Here is a 15,680-nt window from a genome sequence, read left to right as displayed (position 1 = left end):
TGATAAGCAAATGTTACTCAGCAGAACTGCGGGGTTAGCAACAAAGTGGATGCGCAGAGGAGCCGCCAGTCGAGTTACAGCCAATTCAGCGAAGTTTAAAATTGCAGCCCGGATGGGAAGCAGCCAAAGTATTATCGGCCTGAAGGGGAAAAAATGCCATAGCAGTGTGGGAAGAAGCTACCCCCTCAAATTGGCCATTCGGAAGGCATCCCCATTTCGATATTGCAAACAGATTGACGAAATGAAGAGACTGCTAAAAAAGAAGCTGGTGAAGAGGCGAACCTTTCACAGGAGAAGGAGAGACATCCAAAAAAGCGACGTGTGGTTACTTGGCTTTCTACTTTTCGAGATGCTTACAAATGAAGCTTTAACAAATGAGTGCAATTTATTTCTGTACATAAAGATAGATCAGAGGAGAGACCTACTCGATAAAATGATTAACAAAAAAATTGACAATAATTTGAGGAAAATTAAAAAGTTTTTCCATTTCTTTTTCCAGTTTGACGTGAGGAAGAGGAAATCCCTCGACGAAATATATGCTCACTGTGGTCAGCTCTATCGTTACTATGACGAAAAGTTAAAGAGGCATAGTGAATTGCTAAAAGGGGTCACGGGGGCAGGCGTGAAAAGTGTCTTTCCAGGGGAAACCCCCCATATGCGCAATGAGGAGGGTGTCTTCCACAAGCGAGGGGCGAATATTCGATCGTTTTTCCCGCAACAGGTGGTAGTAGAAAGGAGCGGGAATTACTCACTCCACACCTTGGAGTCGCATGCCCATCTCGTTACAAATTCTCAGCAAGGAAATGAAATTCGAGCCAGTGGCAAGCATAAATTCGTCTCTTATATCGTTGTGAATGGTGGACAATACGCAGAGCTGCCTCTCAACGTGCGTTACGCATCATGTGTTAGTCGGCGCCCCTTCGAAGGGGTACAGAATGTTCGAAGTGTGCAAACTGTGCGGAATGCCAAAATGCTGCTGCACGGGCTGGCCGCACATAACATACTGAAGGTGGGCAACGTTTACCTCATTGCCCACATGGACAGGGAAGCAAAGGAGCTTATCGGTTTGCCCTACTTCGGCGAAGACCCAGTTTTGGTTTTTCTCCCCACGATGAATCAACAGCTAATCTCTCTTTGTAACCAGAGGAAGAGACACATCACAAGTATTCCCATTTTGTATTCAAAAAAAAAACTCTTTTATAAGAAAAACAAACACACAAAAAATGAATTTTATAAGCATCTTAACAAACTTACGGGGAGAGGTGGCCCCACGTGGAGCCACTTCTGTAAACATAGCAAAATGAAGATCTACAAAAATAAGATGAAAAATTTTGCTCACTTTTTTTTTTTTTTTTTTATGAATATTCAGGTAAAAATTCACCAGCTAGCCAATTCGACGGAAAAAAAAAAAAAATTTTTTTTTTTTATTTTGGGAAATGAAAAAAGTGAGTACGATGTTAACTCCGTCGAGAAAATACACGCATTGGAGCCCTATAATTTCGCAAACCTTTTTTTGTTTTTTTTTGTGTGTATCACGTTGAAGACAGATCCAGTGGATTTGTTTTTCCTTTTGCAAACGAGCGAGTCCTTTTCTTTGTCAGAAATGGACACATATTTGCTGCGACTGCTTATGCGCACCTTTTAAGTCACCCCGGGGTGCTTCGCCCGTTCGACGTTGTGGACACGGAGAAGGGGCGCACCTAGGGAGAAAAAAGGAGGGCGAATGTGTGATGGTAGTTACACGCAGCAACGCTGCGAGATACTTCTCAAAACTTTGTTGCTATCTTCCAAGTGGGGGGTACAACCCAATTTGACCGCCCCTTTCTGTACGTCTCCATTTATCCACCCAAAATTGATGAATTTGTTTTCCTTTTTTTGCGCAATGTGATCAGTTACGCTAACCGTTTTCGTGTAACACTTCATCAAGGGGGTCATTTTTGTGTGGCGCTGCTCCGTCTCATTTGGTCCTCCTAAAGCGATTTTCTTTTTGCTAAAGAAGATCCGTGTTCATTCCGAATCTTCTAGCAACAAATCTGAGATAGCAAAAGGGATATTTTTAAATTCATATTTTTGCGCAAAATGTTAACACTTTAAGAAAAGCGGCCACACTACGTGACGCATGCAGAAGGGAAGCGCTTCTCAGAGGGGCGTACCTTCCATGGTTTTCACTTGCTGCCCTTCACTCGTCTCATCCATCATATGGTCGAAAATGTAATCCGCTAGGGAGGTGTAGTCCTTGGCGCTGCAGGGGAGGGGTCAACCGAACAGTCCATGAGCACGCAAATAGGCGAGCAGAATGCAACGCGAAGTAACTGGCAAATGTGCGCAACAGTGTCATGGTAAACGTTACATGCAGAGTGTCAACGGAAGAGGATCGCCGTTGGGACGCAGTTCGGAAGGGGGCACACCTTTCTTTCCCTCCTCATTCCCTCCTTCCCCCTCCTCCTCTTTTCCCCACGGACATTACCTCGTTACAGTGCCTATGTCGGAAAAGAAAGCCACTGACCCTTTGGACAGGTACAAAATATGGCTACACCACTTCTCCATATAATCAAAAATGTGGGTCGAATAAATGATGATGCAGTTGTGCTTTATGCATTCCCTCTTCAGAAACCTGCAGAATTGGTGCGGCGGTTGGTGTGGCGGTTGGTATGGCGGTTGACATCGCTCTTGGCATGGTTTGTTGCAGTGTGCGTTTTGCCCCCCTTTAGGGGAAGCACCCAGGAGGGGTAAGGGGGGGTAACTCCTCATGTAGCGAAATGCACAGCGCACACCCCACTGTTCCTACTCCAGCAAGAGCTTCCGAGATATCAGGTCCAGCGACTCGGTTGCCTCGTCGAAAATGTACACGTCCTTTCTCGTTACCAAGCTAACCAGAATTTGAATTTTTTTCTTTTCCCCCTTTGAGGCGGAGGATATAAGTTTGTCCTCTTTAATTTCGAACAGTTTTAGCAGCTTCCTGTACCTCTTCGAGTCTTTGTACTTTGCGAAGAAGTCCTTCACCGTGATGTTCATTGCATAGTCTGTGAGGGGGGTGGCAAAACAGTGGGCAGGGTGAAGTCGTTCTGGAAATGACCTCCAACTGGTTTAGCAAACGCGGGGAGTGCCCATTGTTTTTTTGGGAGGAAGTATCCCTTTTGGAATCTTTCTCCCCCGAAAAATAGGAACAGGCGCTTCTTTCCTCCTACCGTCGCTCCACCACTCCCCGACGAACCCGATTCGGCTTGACAGCGTGGTGTCATGGAAGGCGGGCTTGTTGAAGACCAAAACGGATTCCTCCTTTACGAGCTGCGAGAGGGGGGAAGCTCGCGTGCACACATTGTACATATATGCGTAAATGCGTACATACATACGTACATATGTATGTGCATCCTTATGTGCACCCGTGTAGACCTATGTATACCTATGCGCGAGCAGCAATGCCGTTGCGGCAGCCCCTCTTCGCGCTCGAGCAGAACGGTCCTACCTTCTTGCCTGCTATGATGCTCAGGAGGGTGCTCTTGCCCGCCCCGTTCTTTCCGCAAATGACAACTCGCATGCCTCTCCCGAACGACAAATTTACATTTTCCAGTGCCGTCGTGCTCTTGTTTCCTACTCGATTGTAGTAATTATAACTCAAATGGTTGATTACAATTTCGTTCATTTGGGGAAAAAGGGGTCTACAGAAGCGGGTCCTTGTTGCCAGTTCTTTGGTCGAGGCGACTAGCCATATGCGTCAATAACGTTAGTTGCGAAAGTGCCAGGTTAGGTTTTCACTGGGGTGGGAGTCGTCGAGGTTGTTTTTAGCCTTACCACCCATGTTAAAGCTGAGCAGAAAAAAGGGACGGAAAAAAAGGGGGCCAAAAGAAGGCTAACAAAATGATGCGGTGTGTTTATCTACGTGTCACCAGTTCGCCTTTACATGGGGGTGGGTTCTCTTTTCTTTTTTTTTCTTTTTGTTCGGGGGGTTGGCGGCTCAAAACGCTCTCGTTCTGTAGGGCCCACTTAGTGGTGCAGCCATAGTGCCATAACGCCCAATGCAACGCGAAATGATTCTTTCCATTTTGGCAATTTTGCTTCTGAGAACTGGTGTCATCGTGCCGGGGGGAGTTACAATCGGCATGATATCCCCCCATATTGTGCCATTTCCCTTTGCCATATTTTTTTAATTTTTTGCTTTTAAAATTTCTTCACTTAGGGAAGCCATCCGGAAGGATAACTCCCCGTTTGTAGTTTCCCAAAATTGTGAGGCGGCATTCCCACTCTGGAGAGCCCAAACGAGCACACATAAGGGTACAGCTTGTGGGCAGATTCGCCTGTTCCTTGAGTCAGCCAATCTGTTCTGCGCGCGCGAAGAGTTTGAGGGAGACTCCTTCCGGTATATGCATGTATTGCATTATATGACGGCGGCCCCCCCTTCTGAAGTCGCCAAAATGAAGGAGCCCCCCCAGTACCGGGTGAACAAAATAAAGGACATCGAAACGCCAGCCACGACCATCCTCACCAATGACATACAGCCAGAATATATCAACTTGGAGTTGCTGCGAAAAATAGAGGGGAACAAATTTATCCTCAACTGCCCACTACAGGAGGTGTACAAAAATTTGGACATATACGTAAAGGCGAAAGAATATTTTTCAAAACATGGAGGAGGCAAACTCAGCAAGTCGTATCTGCACAGCTTCTCCGATTTTGACAACACCTACAGGTATATGAACGTCAGAAATATTTTGACAAAATTTTTTTTCATAAATATTAACAAACACGTAACGATGAAGCAGAGCAACTACACGGCCATATTTTCCATCGACGATTTTTGCAAATGTGTCCAAATTTTTGAGCCGGACATTTTCTGCATCCCATCGGAGGAAATAAAAATAAATGAAGAGGTGGGGAAGAAGAAAAAAATACGAATAATAACACTAATGAATGAATTCTTAAAAAAAATAAAAAGTGTTAAGGATAACCAAGAGGGTGATGACTCCGTTTGTATTGTCACCGTGCCGTCTACTATCCATTTGGAAAAAGGCACACTGGAGGAAATGCTAAGTAAGTACGACTCTATTATTGGGGGGTATATGCTAAGTGGGATTGGCTACGACGAATCGAATGAAGAAAGGACCTCCCATTTGAACAGCATTTTAGCGGCCCTACCCACAGACAAGTTGAAGCTTATACAACTGAGTGTAGGTACCCCCATCGAAATTTTACATTCCGTTTATCACGGGATAGATATCGTCGAATCGAATTTCCCCTACGAATTGGCAAGAAGTGGAAAGGCTATAAATATGCACATCAAAATGGAGACAAAGGAGAAGTACACAAACAACCTGCCCACCATCGACCATATCAATTTTCAGAATAAAGAAATTTTTATTATAGACTTAAATGATGCAAAATACGCTTTGGATTATTCCCCCTTAACGGATAATTCGCCTAGAAATGAAACCAAGTCGTATGTACACCATTTGCTCAAGTGCCAAGAGCTCACCGCGAATGTCGTTTTGTCTTACCACAACCTGCACATGTACAGCTCCTTCTTTCGAGAAATCCGAGCGCAGATAAGAAGCGGTAATTTTCTGGGTTACATCAACTGGTTTGTTGAGCGGCACCAACTGGGTTAGAGGAAGGTGCCATCTTTTCCTCCCCTCCCCTGCAGGTTGAGCGGTGGGCTGGGGAGAGGTAAAAAAGTGGGCAAATTGGTTGGAGTACTGCGAAAAAGGACTCATGCCGTTCGCCCAAACTGCCCATCCCAAATGAACACTGTCAAATGGTTCCCTTTATAAATTGCGTACTTGTCATTTCCCCCTCCGAGCAGCTTTTTTTTGCTCCCATCCCTTTTTCGTTCCTGCGAACGATACCAACGTTTTAACAGTTTGTTTGCGTTACATTTGTCCTTGCCCCATTTTGTGAAAACTTCGCTCCATTTTGTGGAAAATCCCCCGGCTACTTCAATTTAATTTAATTCATTTCAGCTCAATTCAATTCAATTTTGCTACCATCAATGCTGCAAGGGGGAGGGGACATGCGACCTCTGCACACAAAAGGTCGGTTGGCACGCTTCCCCCCCAGGGAACTCCCCCTCGGTAGAACCCCGCCTGCCGCAATCCTGCGCGCTTCTCCTTCGAGCGAAGATTTAGAATTACTTCAGGTAAAACAAAATAAAAGTTGGCTTGCGTTAAAATGGATGAAAAACTTCTGATGAATGAAAAGGGGGGGTGCGGATGCGCAGACACGCACACACATACGTAAGTACACACACGCAGGAAGGTAGGCAGGCATACATACATACGCATACACGCATACACGCAGACGGGCATACATACACACACACAGTCAGGCACTCAGATTTGCCGCCCGTGTGCAACAACATGAACACGTCCGCATGAGCATGCGAATGAAGATATGAAAAAACAGACACACGCGCAAATATACATGCGCGAATATACACACGCGAATACACACGCTTTCACACACACAGGGATAACCACTACTTGGCTATCATCATTTTGACGAACTCCTCGTAATTGATCTGGCCATCCCCGTCAATGTCCGCCTCCCGTATCATTTCGTCCACTTCCTCGTTGGTGAGCTTTTCCCCCAAGTTGGTCATCACGTGCCTTAGCTCATCTGCACTTATGTACCCGTCCCCGTCTCTGTCGAAAACTCTGAAGGCCTCAATTAGCTCCTCTTCCGTGTCCGTATCTTTCATTTTTCTCGCCATCAGGGTTAAGAACTCGGGGAAATCGATGGTCCCATTCCCGTCTGTGTCTATTTCGTTTATCATATCTTGCAATTCCGCTTCGGTTGGGTTTTGCCCCAGTGATCTCATGACTGTCCCCAATTCTTTGGTTGTTATGGCTATTCGGGAGGAAGGGGAAAAAAAAAAAAAAATAATAATATAATAAAAATATATGAACGGTTAATATTTTTTTTTTTTTTCCTATTTTGGCTAGCTGACTACACATTTGGGCACAACACGCGCGCTCGAGTTGTGTGCGTTTTTTTCATTTTTAATCTGTGAACGAAATATTATTAGCAGCTCATAGTTGAATTTTCCACGTTGGTGAATAATTAAAACGGTTTTGGACGTGGGAACCGTTCTTGCGCGTGTAGGTGAGTGTGTGTGCTTGGCAGCAACGCGGAACACGTGCCATGTGTCATTTGCGAATGTCTTATGCGTCTTTCATATGCGTGTTGTTGGGTGTAAAAGCGAACCGAAGGGGCAAACAGCAGAGACCAACTCGGGCGCGCGGTCACCTGGGGGTGGAACTGTCTACGTTCGGTTCGGTACTCTCCTCGTTTGGGCATTTTCGCACTTGCCCTTTCGCAATGGCCCCTTCGCGCTTGCACTTTCTCATGTGTATGTTCGCGTGTGAACTTGGCCCGTTCGCGTATTTCTATGTTTACTTCCATCGCCATCCTTGTCAAACAAGCTGAAGGCCTCCTTGAATTCGGAAATTTGCTCCTCCGTTAACTTGTCTGCCATTGTGCTATTCGGCTATGCAGAAAATGCGCGCAGAAATTTTCTGCCCTCTGTTCCTTTTTCCCTCTAGTTGGAATTTAACGCATGAAAAACGAATGGGGAATTTTTTTATTTTTCCAAAAATTGATATTTCGATTATCGCGCTGATATGTAGCTTCAGCTAAGAAGTATTGTGTACTTTTTTTTTTTTTTCAAGTACAAAATTGTGCAAAAATATTGAACGTAAAGCGAAAGGAAGGAACGGAGGAACGAATTAAGGGAAAAAAAAAAAAAAAAAAAAAAGTAAAAAACATGGGACGAACAGAGAAAGCGATTTAAAAAGCGCCATGTACAAAAATGTGTAATGCGTATGCATGTCCTGCTCTTCACTGCGCGAACGCGAACGATGCAAACACACCTTTTATTTTTACGCAAATTTGCCTTTCCGTGCACATTTAAAATTCCCCCTTGTAAGAATTCCCCTTCCCAGCCAACGGTCGTGCCAATATTTTCCGCAACTGCGCACTGCCAGCGTATCGCCTGCTACTACGTGTGAGCGAACTGAGGGTTACCTTAACGTTTATCTTAATTTTTTTAAATTCCTCCTTTAAGGGCAGAATTTCTGCCAGACTTTCCCCTTTTTGCGCAATCAGTTTGAGGAGGGCTTCCCCTTCTTGCGCGTATGCGACACGCGGAATTTCTAGTCCCCGTGGTGCGCCCTTTCGTGTTTGTTAAAACTAGGGGGGCGAATTTGCAAAATAGCGCATTTGCAAAATCGCGCTTTTGCTACACAGTCACAGGGCTATGATGCCCTGCTTCTATGCTGCCCATCTGATATGATGCTACGCTGATATGATGCTACGCTGATATGATGCTACGCTACTATGCTGTTACATTGCCATACTCAAAGTTGTGCTTTTTTTTTTTTTTTTTTTTTTACGCGGATTTGCACTTGTCAGCTCGCGCTGGACCCCTGTGCCACGCTTCACCGCCGCACACGTTTGTTACTCTGTTTTGAGTCACCGTTACGTATCCGCTGTTTAGTATGGTACGCCCGTTTAACTGGGCTAGGGGCAGACGCGCAGCTCTTTCAAAGGCAACGATCCAAAAGGAAAAACCCACCATAGGGGGGGGAAAAATAATGAAAATTTCCCACGCACGGAAATGCGGCGTGAGAACGGTTCTTCACAAACTGATGAGAAACAAAATGGAGAAAAAAAAAAAACGGCTCATTGATCATCCTTTTAAACAAATTATGTGCCCCTTCGAAGGGGCGCAAAATGCGTTATCGAAAAAGGAAAAGCGACCTTGGGAACTCCGAACATTCCACCGCCCACCGCCATACACGTAGGCGATTCACCACTGTGGAGAAAAGTTCTTTTACCTTTCGTAAATGCTCCAAATAAATGCAAAAAAAAAAAAGTGTTTTCCCTGAATTGGGCCCCTTTAACGAGGGAGACAAAACACCTTGTGGAAACGGTCTCTTGCCACTCCTTTGAACGGGGTAACACGAGAGAAGGTTGGCTGATACATATACGGAATGCACACTCGCTTTGTTTTTAAGAAAAAAAGGGATGAACAACTGAGTAACCATTTTATCCGTTTTGTGTTCTCCCCATGTGGCCGCTTAGCGTTGTGCAGAATTGGAAGAAGCAAAAGGGTGGGGGGGCACTCCCCCTCTCAAATTTGGTATGCACTGGCTGACTCCTTTTCTAGCCGCGTTGGTTTTGATCCCCTGCACGTGCCTCTCCGCCATTTTGTTGTCTACATAAAGTGCTCCCCCCTATTGTAGGACGAAATGGATAAACGGGGGTGGGTGGAAAGAGGTAACGAAACGTTCGTAAGCTTCCTTCCCTCCTGAACTTCTCCGCGGCAAATAAATGCAAGCGGTAAGCCCGCATAATAGCCATCCACAACACATGGTGCATACGCACAAGAATACATTCACGTAATAATTTTTAAGAAGAAAAGGAAGGGGCATACGGGGTAAAAACTCCACACATAATGCTACGAATGTGTTGTGTAGGTGTATAAATTGTATGCACATAAAGAAGGTCTCCCCGAAATGGATAATCCTTCATGTGGGGACTGCGCCACGTTGACTCTCCCCGCTTCCAATTTTTGTAGGCGGATGTGATTCCAGTGCAACACCTTCCTATCGATTGCTCACAAGTGGGCAATTTGATGGAACGTAAAATGTTGTGGAAAAAAAAAAAAAAAAAAAGCAAATTGTTAAGCATTGCACGGTTGGGAATAAAACGTATCAGGAGGCATCTGCCAGGCACTTCCCCACTGTAGGGAGACGATGGATGACGGCTGGGCCGGCTGCGCAAAGGTACAGGCGAACCGGTCGTTTGGCGCTGCGCCCTCCATGCGGGCCACGGGGCATACATATACGCAGCACATGTAAGCATACATATTCGCAGCACATACAAACATACATACCCCGCATACATAATATGTAGCGCGCGTTTCGACTGCCAGGCGAACGTTTGCAGGCCCACTTGTGCGCATATATCATTTGCAATGCGCACCCGCGCGTGGATGCACTCCGCAAGAGATGCACGTGGCAAAGCGCAGTCGAAGCAACGTTACTCACAAATTAAGCGGCCCCCCACCGGCAGTGAAGAAAAGAGAAAAATAGGAAAGCAGTAAAGCGGCAAAGCAGTAAAGCAGCGAATCGGCAAAGCAGTAAAGCAGCGAATCGGCAAAGCAGTAAAGCAGCGAATCGGCAAAGCAGTAAAGCAGCGAATCGGCAAAGCAGTAAAGCAGCGAATCGGCAAAGCAGTAAAGCAGCGAATCGGCAAAGCAGTAAAGCAGCGAATCGGCAAAGCAGCGTAGCAGCATAACAGCACAGCAGCGAATCGGCAAAACGCCTTCGCGACGAACTGCCACATGGCATGCAAACTCTCAGGAAAAATTAAAAAAATACCCGCGTGTACAACTTGCGATCAAACGCATCCCTTACGTTTACCGTGCAAGCAACAGAGAGAAAAAAAAAAAAAAAAAAAAAGAGAAGCACATCACAAATAAGCAGCTGAGGGGAAAAAAAAAAAAAAAACGCGCCATCGTTGTAGAAGCCGACGTGACGCACGAATGAGCTCCCGCAGAAACGCCCCCAATTTGTTCCCATTAAGAAGAACAACTTCTGAGCAGGCACCCCCACAGGGAAAAAAGCCACACGCGTCGCTGCAAAAGTAGCTGACCAGGTGAAGCAGGCGCAGGAAAAAGGGACCCCCGCGTAGCAGCCTGGGATTTTCTCTCCTAACACACGTATATATTTATCCGTACATTTGTGTACCCCGTTAACCGTCACCACTACCCCAAAAAATGACCAACAAGGAGGAAGCGCTACGGCTGAAGGAAATCGGAAACAAGTGCTTCCAGGAAGGGAAGTTCGACGAGGCCGTGACCCACTTTTCAAACGCAATTAAGAATGACCCTCAGGACCACGTGCTACACTCCAACCTGTCGGGGGCGTACGCAAGTATGGGGAGGTTCTATGAAGCTCTGGAGAGCGCAAACAAGTGCATAAGTTTGAAGAAAGATTGGCCAAAGGGATACATAAGGAAAGGATGTGCAGAACATGGGCTGAGGCAATTGGACAGCTCAGAAAAAACCTACCTGGAAGGACTCCAAATTGACCCAAACAATAAATCGTTAAAGGATGCCCTAGAAAATGTGAGGAAGGAAAAGGCAGCAGAAAATATGGAATATATTAACCACATAAATACCATCATTCAAAATGACGCAAACTTAAAAGCGTACAAAGAAGAAAATCAAAATTACCCAAATGAACTGCTAAACACTATAAAGGCCATCAATGCGAACCCTATGAACATTCGATACATACTCTCCTCCTGCGATAGGAAGATAAGCGAAGGGGTGGAAAAATTCTTTGGCATCAGATTTAATGAAGACGCGGCGTATAATGAAGAAAGGCAACGACGAATGGAAGAAGAAGAAATGAAAAAAAAAAAACAACAAGAGAAGGAGGAAGAAGAGAGGAAAAAGAAAAATCGATCCCCAGAAGAAATACAAGGTGATGAACATAAACAGAAAGGAAATGAATTTTACAAACAAAAAAAATTTGAAGAAGCTTTGAACGAATACGATCAAGCGATACAGATAAATCCAAATGATATTATGTACCATTATAACAAAGCGGCAGTATATATAGAAATGAAGCAACTCGATAAGGCCATCGAAACGTGTCTGTACGCTATAGAAAATAGGTACAATTTTAAGGCCGATTTTGCTCAAGTGGCAAAAGTGTATAATCGGCTAGCCATCAGCTACGCCAATTTGAAGAATTACGATAAAGCGATTGAGGCGTATAGAAAGTCGCTCGTTGAAGATAACAATAGAGCCACCAGAAACGCCCTGAAAGAATTGGAAAGGAAAAAAGAAAAAGAAGAAAGGGAGGCCTATATCGACCCAGAAAAAGCTGAAGAGCATAAAAATAAAGGAAATGAATACTTTAAAAATAATGACTACCCAAATGCCAAGAAGGAATATGATGAAGCTATCAGGAGAAATCCAAATGACGCCAAATTGTACTCCAATAGGGCTGCTGCTCTGACCAAGTTGATAGAGTACCCATCAGCCCTCGAAGACGTAATGAAGGCCCTCGAACTTGACCCCAATTTTGTCAAGGCCTACAGCAGAAAGGGAAATTTACACTTCTTCATGAAGGACTACTACAAAGCTCTGCAGGCCTATAACAAAGGACTGGAGCTGGACCCAAACAATAAGGAGTGCCTCGAGGGATATCAAAGGTGTGTGTATAAAATTGACGAGATGTCCAAATCGGAAAAGGTAGATGAAGAGCAATTTAAGAAATCCATGGCCGACCCCGAAATTCAGCAGATCATTTCGGACCCTCAGTTCCAGATCATTCTGCAGAGACTCAACGAGAACCCCAACTCCATTTCGGAGTACATTAAGGACCCCAAGATTTTCAACGGCCTGCAGAAGTTGATCGCCGCGGGGATACTCAAGGTCCGCTAGGTGTGGCGAAGCGGTGGTGACGCGGTGGCGAAGCGGTTAGCCCCCGCTCAAGGAGACCACTCGCGCGGATATGCGAATGCGTGCCTGCTCGGCGCGCCCACCGCTTCCATTCCCTCCGGGTCCCTTTTTATTTACGTGAAAAATGGGGCACCCCTATCCCTCCACGCGGTGTCTCGCGCGAGAGGGTGCCCTCCCTAATTCATCATTCTTCCACCAAAAAAGTGAAAAAAGTGAAAAATGCGAAAAAAGCGACAAATTAACAAACGCACGAACGGTAAAAAAAAAAAAAAAAAAAAAACTGTTAGTTGACATGTTATGAAAAAATTCCCTTCTGACGACGCCGGCCAAGCCGAGTCACATCCCACACGTTGGCACCATTTCGCCACAGCAGTGGTGGCCTCGCCGTCCGCATTTCTCGAAAGGCAAGAGGAAATTGGTTCCCTTTTTTGGCGCCATTTTGTATACTTCTTCCCCCTGGCTAGCCTTTTTTTTCGCTCTTTTCTTTTTTTAATTATTTATCGAGTCCAACGCGACCATTTGGGGGCCCCGACGGGGCGTGCATGTACCACTGGGCAAACACGTAGCACATGTACAGCGCGAACAGGCGCGCGCAGGCGCAGGCGCAGAGGGGGCCGAAAAGGCAGGTGAGGAGGAGGCACGGGTTGGGGCACGCCATTTTGCTGCTCTCCAGTGAGAAGCACTCTCCAATGAGAAGTCCCCTCCAGTGAGAAGTCCCCTTTTCCCGCTTCCCCGCACCTACCGCTTCCTCTCCCCCCCCTAAAAGCACACAATCACGATGAGGAACATGAAAATGTAGGAGAGGTAAAAGTAGCCGGACGAATTCTTGGGGTTACAAAACAAGTCCGCGTTTTGTATAGACATGTCCACTTGGTTGCTGCACAAAACGTAGTTCCTCTTCTTCTCCTTGTAATCGATCAGCTGCAGAGGGTCGCACGAGCACGCCCAGGGGTAGTCAGTATTACGAGCCCCAAAAATCATGTAGAAGGATCCCAAGTTACCTACCTCGAAATGCTCACTAGACTTGTCCTTTCCACCCAAAAACATATTCCTCTTCATTAAATTTAATGCTGATAACTGCACGTAAGAGCTTTGGTTTTGCTTCTTCCCCGTTTCGATTTTGTCATCCGGGTATATGGCGTCACCAGCACTCCCGTCACCAGCGTGGTCCCTTGCCTTCGGAAAAATCCTCTGGACATGCTCAGAATAAATTTTGCTTACGTTATTGTAGCTGAAAATGGATACAAAGGATGCAATTTTTTCTATGAAACTTTTTTTGGGCTTTTCCCCGTTTTGGGGCTTTTCCCCGTTTTGGTGCTTTTCCCCCTTTTTTGACTTTTCGCCCTTTTTTGCCAAATTTGGCCCCTCCGCACTGCTGCCTTTCGGGTTGCCCGAAATGTAGTCACTGGCGATGCAGTGGTATTTCTTGTACAGGTCCGCATGCCCCGCGTCCTGCTTCATGAAGTCCTTCAGGATGTCCAACTCGAGCTTTTTAATTTCCTTCAGCTTTTTGATCGCTTCTTCGGAAACGCCTCCTGCGTCTGTGGGGGTAGCGCCAGGAAGGTGAAGGGAAAAAATGGAGGGGCAAAATGGAGGGGCAAAAATGAAGGGGCAAAATGAAGGGGCAAAATGGAGGGGCAAAAATGAAGGGGCAAAAATGAAGGTGTCAACATGAAAATCTCAAAATGTGTACACCTATATATACACTCCAATACATACACTCCAATACATACACTCCAATATATACACTCCCATGTGCGCACCTTCCTTATACGGGGTGTTCCTGCTTCGGGCGCCTCTTAAATTACCTGCGAAGGGAGCAATGGGGGGTGGTGATGTCGCATGTGCGTTACATGGAAGAGCGGGTCTCTCTCGTGGAAAAGAAGCCTGCCCGAAAAATATGCCCCACACAGGTGCGCCAAATTACACAGGTGTGCCAAGTTACACGGGTGTACCCAATTACACAGGTGTACCAATTACACGCGCGCACCTAGGGCGGCTGCATCATTTCGCTTCCCTCCCCGCCTTTTTCCTCTGCTCACCAAAAATTAAACAATTCAGTAATAAAAGATATAATTTCATTTTTAAAAATAACTGCTAAGGGAACATCTCACTGGGGGGTGTACATTTGACATGCTTTTTTGGTTTTTATTTTACGCCTTTTTTTTTTTCTCTCATGTTTAAAAATAAAAAAATTCCAATCAATATTCAAATGGTGTAGCAAAAAGGATCTCCCAATTTGGCTTGCCACGTGTGTTTAATTTGGCTCCTTCGTTTCACTTGGTGGGGGGGAGAGAGAGACGGCAACGCAGACAAGCAGACAATCAGACAGGCGGCTAAGCAGCCAGGCCGGAAGACAGTAAGGGGCGAACGCCTATGTGCTAACAAATGAACAGCACCGCGCAGGCAACACCCATGTAGACAGATCTTCTCTCCCCCTCCCCCTTTAATGTTACAAAAAGAAATGCAGTTCAAAAAGTGACTTAAAAAAAAAAAAAAAAAAATGGGTCAAATAATTTCTGAGCTGGAATACTCCAAAAAAGTCTCAGCATGCGCTCGTTGCCTGCATGTCATTTTTTTGCCGCATTTTCCTGTTGACATTTTTTCATGCTTTCCTTCTTCGCGAAAAGGAAAAAATAACAAACGCGAATGACGAATGCGCGGCGTATGCGCTGGAAGATGCAAAAAAGCGGACAGCAATTGGGCGACAGCAGAACAGCTCTCCGCGTTTTAAAATTTTAAATGATAAAACTGGCGCGGTTAAAACTGGCGCAGACAAAATGTTCTCCTGCGAGAGAGGGGAACGGGCGAAAATTTTAACTCACCCCACAGAATTGTCCCCAATTGAGAAAGCAACGGAAAAAAAAAAAAAAAAATTCCACTCTCCTGGCGTCCGCTGTCACGTGAAAGTTATTTCTCACAGTGGTGAAGTTAAAAATGTTGACTGCAAATTTGCGTCCGCAATTGGCCAACATATCGCCAACGGACTGCACAGGTGGGCCCCCATGCATGCGCGCATATTCTAGTGTACCGTACGCACATTGTATGCAAATGTGTACGTAAGTAAATAAATAAGTAAATAAGAACGTACATACGCACATACGTACGTGCGTGCGAGAACATACACATTTGCGCTTCGCGCGGGTGGACAGAGTTGCAACTGTTAGGGCGAAAAAAAAAAAAAAAAAAAAAATACAACACAATAAAG

The 15,680-nt window shown here is 45.5% G+C and overlaps 5 protein-coding genes across 5 annotated transcripts, besides 21 other annotated features; 2 read left to right on the top strand and 3 right to left on the bottom strand.

Annotated features, from left to right (window-relative positions):
• Window positions 1–544: 544 nt before the first annotated feature.
• Window positions 545–583: a microsatellite.
• Window positions 584–1,897: 1,314 nt separating this feature from the next.
• Window positions 1,898–1,925: a microsatellite.
• An 82-nt stretch (window positions 1,926–2,007) lies between these two features.
• Window positions 2,008–3,643, bottom strand: PVX_084835 (ABC transporter, puatative; the record flags this gene model as incomplete). Its single annotated transcript, XM_001616584.1, has 6 exons — window positions 2,008–2,033; window positions 2,154–2,242; window positions 2,468–2,614; window positions 2,789–3,023; window positions 3,189–3,288; window positions 3,467–3,643. 6 exons carry the CDS (start codon window positions 3,641–3,643, stop codon window positions 2,008–2,010), a joined length of 774 nt encoding a protein of 257 aa, XP_001616634.1.
• Window positions 3,426–3,463: a microsatellite.
• Window positions 3,644–4,361: 718 nt separating the features above from the next.
• Window positions 4,362–5,978, top strand: PVX_084830 (tRNA-guanine transglycosylases; the record flags this gene model as incomplete). The annotated part of the gene is made up of 1 exon (XM_001616583.1): window positions 4,362–5,978. One exon carries the CDS (start codon window positions 4,362–4,364, stop codon window positions 5,601–5,603), a length of 1,242 nt encoding a protein of 413 aa, XP_001616633.1. The 3' UTR covers window positions 5,604–5,978.
• Window positions 4,759–4,788: a microsatellite.
• Window positions 5,979–6,032: 54 nt separating the features above from the next.
• Window positions 6,033–6,074: a microsatellite.
• Window positions 6,075–6,108: 34 nt separating this feature from the next.
• Window positions 6,109–7,715, bottom strand: PVX_084825 (calmodulin, putative). Its single transcript, XM_001616582.1, has 2 exons — window positions 7,390–7,715; window positions 6,109–6,840 (listed from the first exon to the last, which is right to left on the bottom strand). The coding sequence occupies exons 1-2, from the start codon at window positions 7,466–7,468 to the stop codon at window positions 6,470–6,472; spliced, it is 450 nt and encodes a 149-aa protein (XP_001616632.1). The 5' UTR covers window positions 7,469–7,715; the 3' UTR covers window positions 6,109–6,469.
• Window positions 6,315–6,417: a microsatellite.
• Window positions 6,496–6,562: a microsatellite.
• A 113-nt stretch (window positions 7,716–7,828) lies between the features above and the next one.
• Window positions 7,829–7,858: a microsatellite.
• Window positions 7,859–8,188: 330 nt separating this feature from the next.
• Window positions 8,189–8,330: a microsatellite.
• Window positions 8,331–8,463: 133 nt separating this feature from the next.
• Window positions 8,464–8,485: a microsatellite.
• A 1,119-nt stretch (window positions 8,486–9,604) lies between these two features.
• Window positions 9,605–9,638: a microsatellite.
• Window positions 9,639–9,933: 295 nt separating this feature from the next.
• Window positions 9,934–10,004: a microsatellite.
• Window positions 10,005–10,459: 455 nt separating this feature from the next.
• PVX_084820 (hypothetical protein, conserved) lies at window positions 10,460–12,730 on the top strand. Its single transcript, XM_001616581.1, has one exon. It carries the CDS (start codon window positions 10,775–10,777, stop codon window positions 12,452–12,454), a length of 1,680 nt encoding a protein of 559 aa, XP_001616631.1. The 5' UTR covers window positions 10,460–10,774; the 3' UTR covers window positions 12,455–12,730.
• Window positions 10,540–10,565: a microsatellite.
• Window positions 10,686–10,785: a microsatellite.
• Window positions 11,389–11,426: a microsatellite.
• Window positions 12,155–12,180: a microsatellite.
• A 103-nt stretch (window positions 12,731–12,833) lies between the features above and the next one.
• Window positions 12,834–12,855: a microsatellite.
• Window positions 12,856–13,231: 376 nt separating this feature from the next.
• PVX_084815 (hypothetical protein, conserved) lies at window positions 13,232–14,554 on the bottom strand (the record flags this gene model as incomplete). Its single annotated transcript, XM_001616580.1, has 3 exons — window positions 13,232–14,013; window positions 14,236–14,280; window positions 14,515–14,554. The coding sequence occupies 3 exons, from the start codon at window positions 14,552–14,554 to the stop codon at window positions 13,232–13,234; spliced, it is 867 nt and encodes a 288-aa protein (XP_001616630.1).
• Window positions 14,477–14,502: a microsatellite.
• Window positions 14,555–14,730: 176 nt separating the features above from the next.
• Window positions 14,731–14,831: a microsatellite.
• Window positions 14,832–14,935: 104 nt separating this feature from the next.
• Window positions 14,936–14,992: a microsatellite.
• Window positions 14,993–15,606: 614 nt separating this feature from the next.
• Window positions 15,607–15,680: part of a microsatellite that runs on past the window's edge.

Source organism: Plasmodium vivax, chromosome 13, assembly GCF_000002415.2.
Source record: "Plasmodium vivax chromosome 13, whole genome shotgun sequence".
NCBI lineage: Eukaryota > Apicomplexa > Aconoidasida > Haemosporida > Plasmodiidae > Plasmodium > Plasmodium vivax.
Note: the sequence above shows the minus strand (reverse complement) of the source record. Positions and strands in the feature narration are given on the sequence as shown.

Bases quoted from the DNA above. Each gene is read 5' to 3' on its own strand.
- PVX_084820 (XM_001616581.1), top strand. From the start codon at position 10,775: ATGACCAACAAGGAGGAAGCGCTACGGCTGAAGGAAATCGGAAACAAG.
- PVX_084825 (XM_001616582.1), bottom strand. From the start codon at position 7,468: ATGGCAGACAAGTTAACGGAGGAGCAAATTTCCGAATTCAAGGAGGCC. The intron at 6,841-7,389 runs GTAAACATAGAA...CCTCCCGAATAG, and splicing joins TGACAAGGATGGCGATGGAA to CCATAACAACCAAAGAATTG.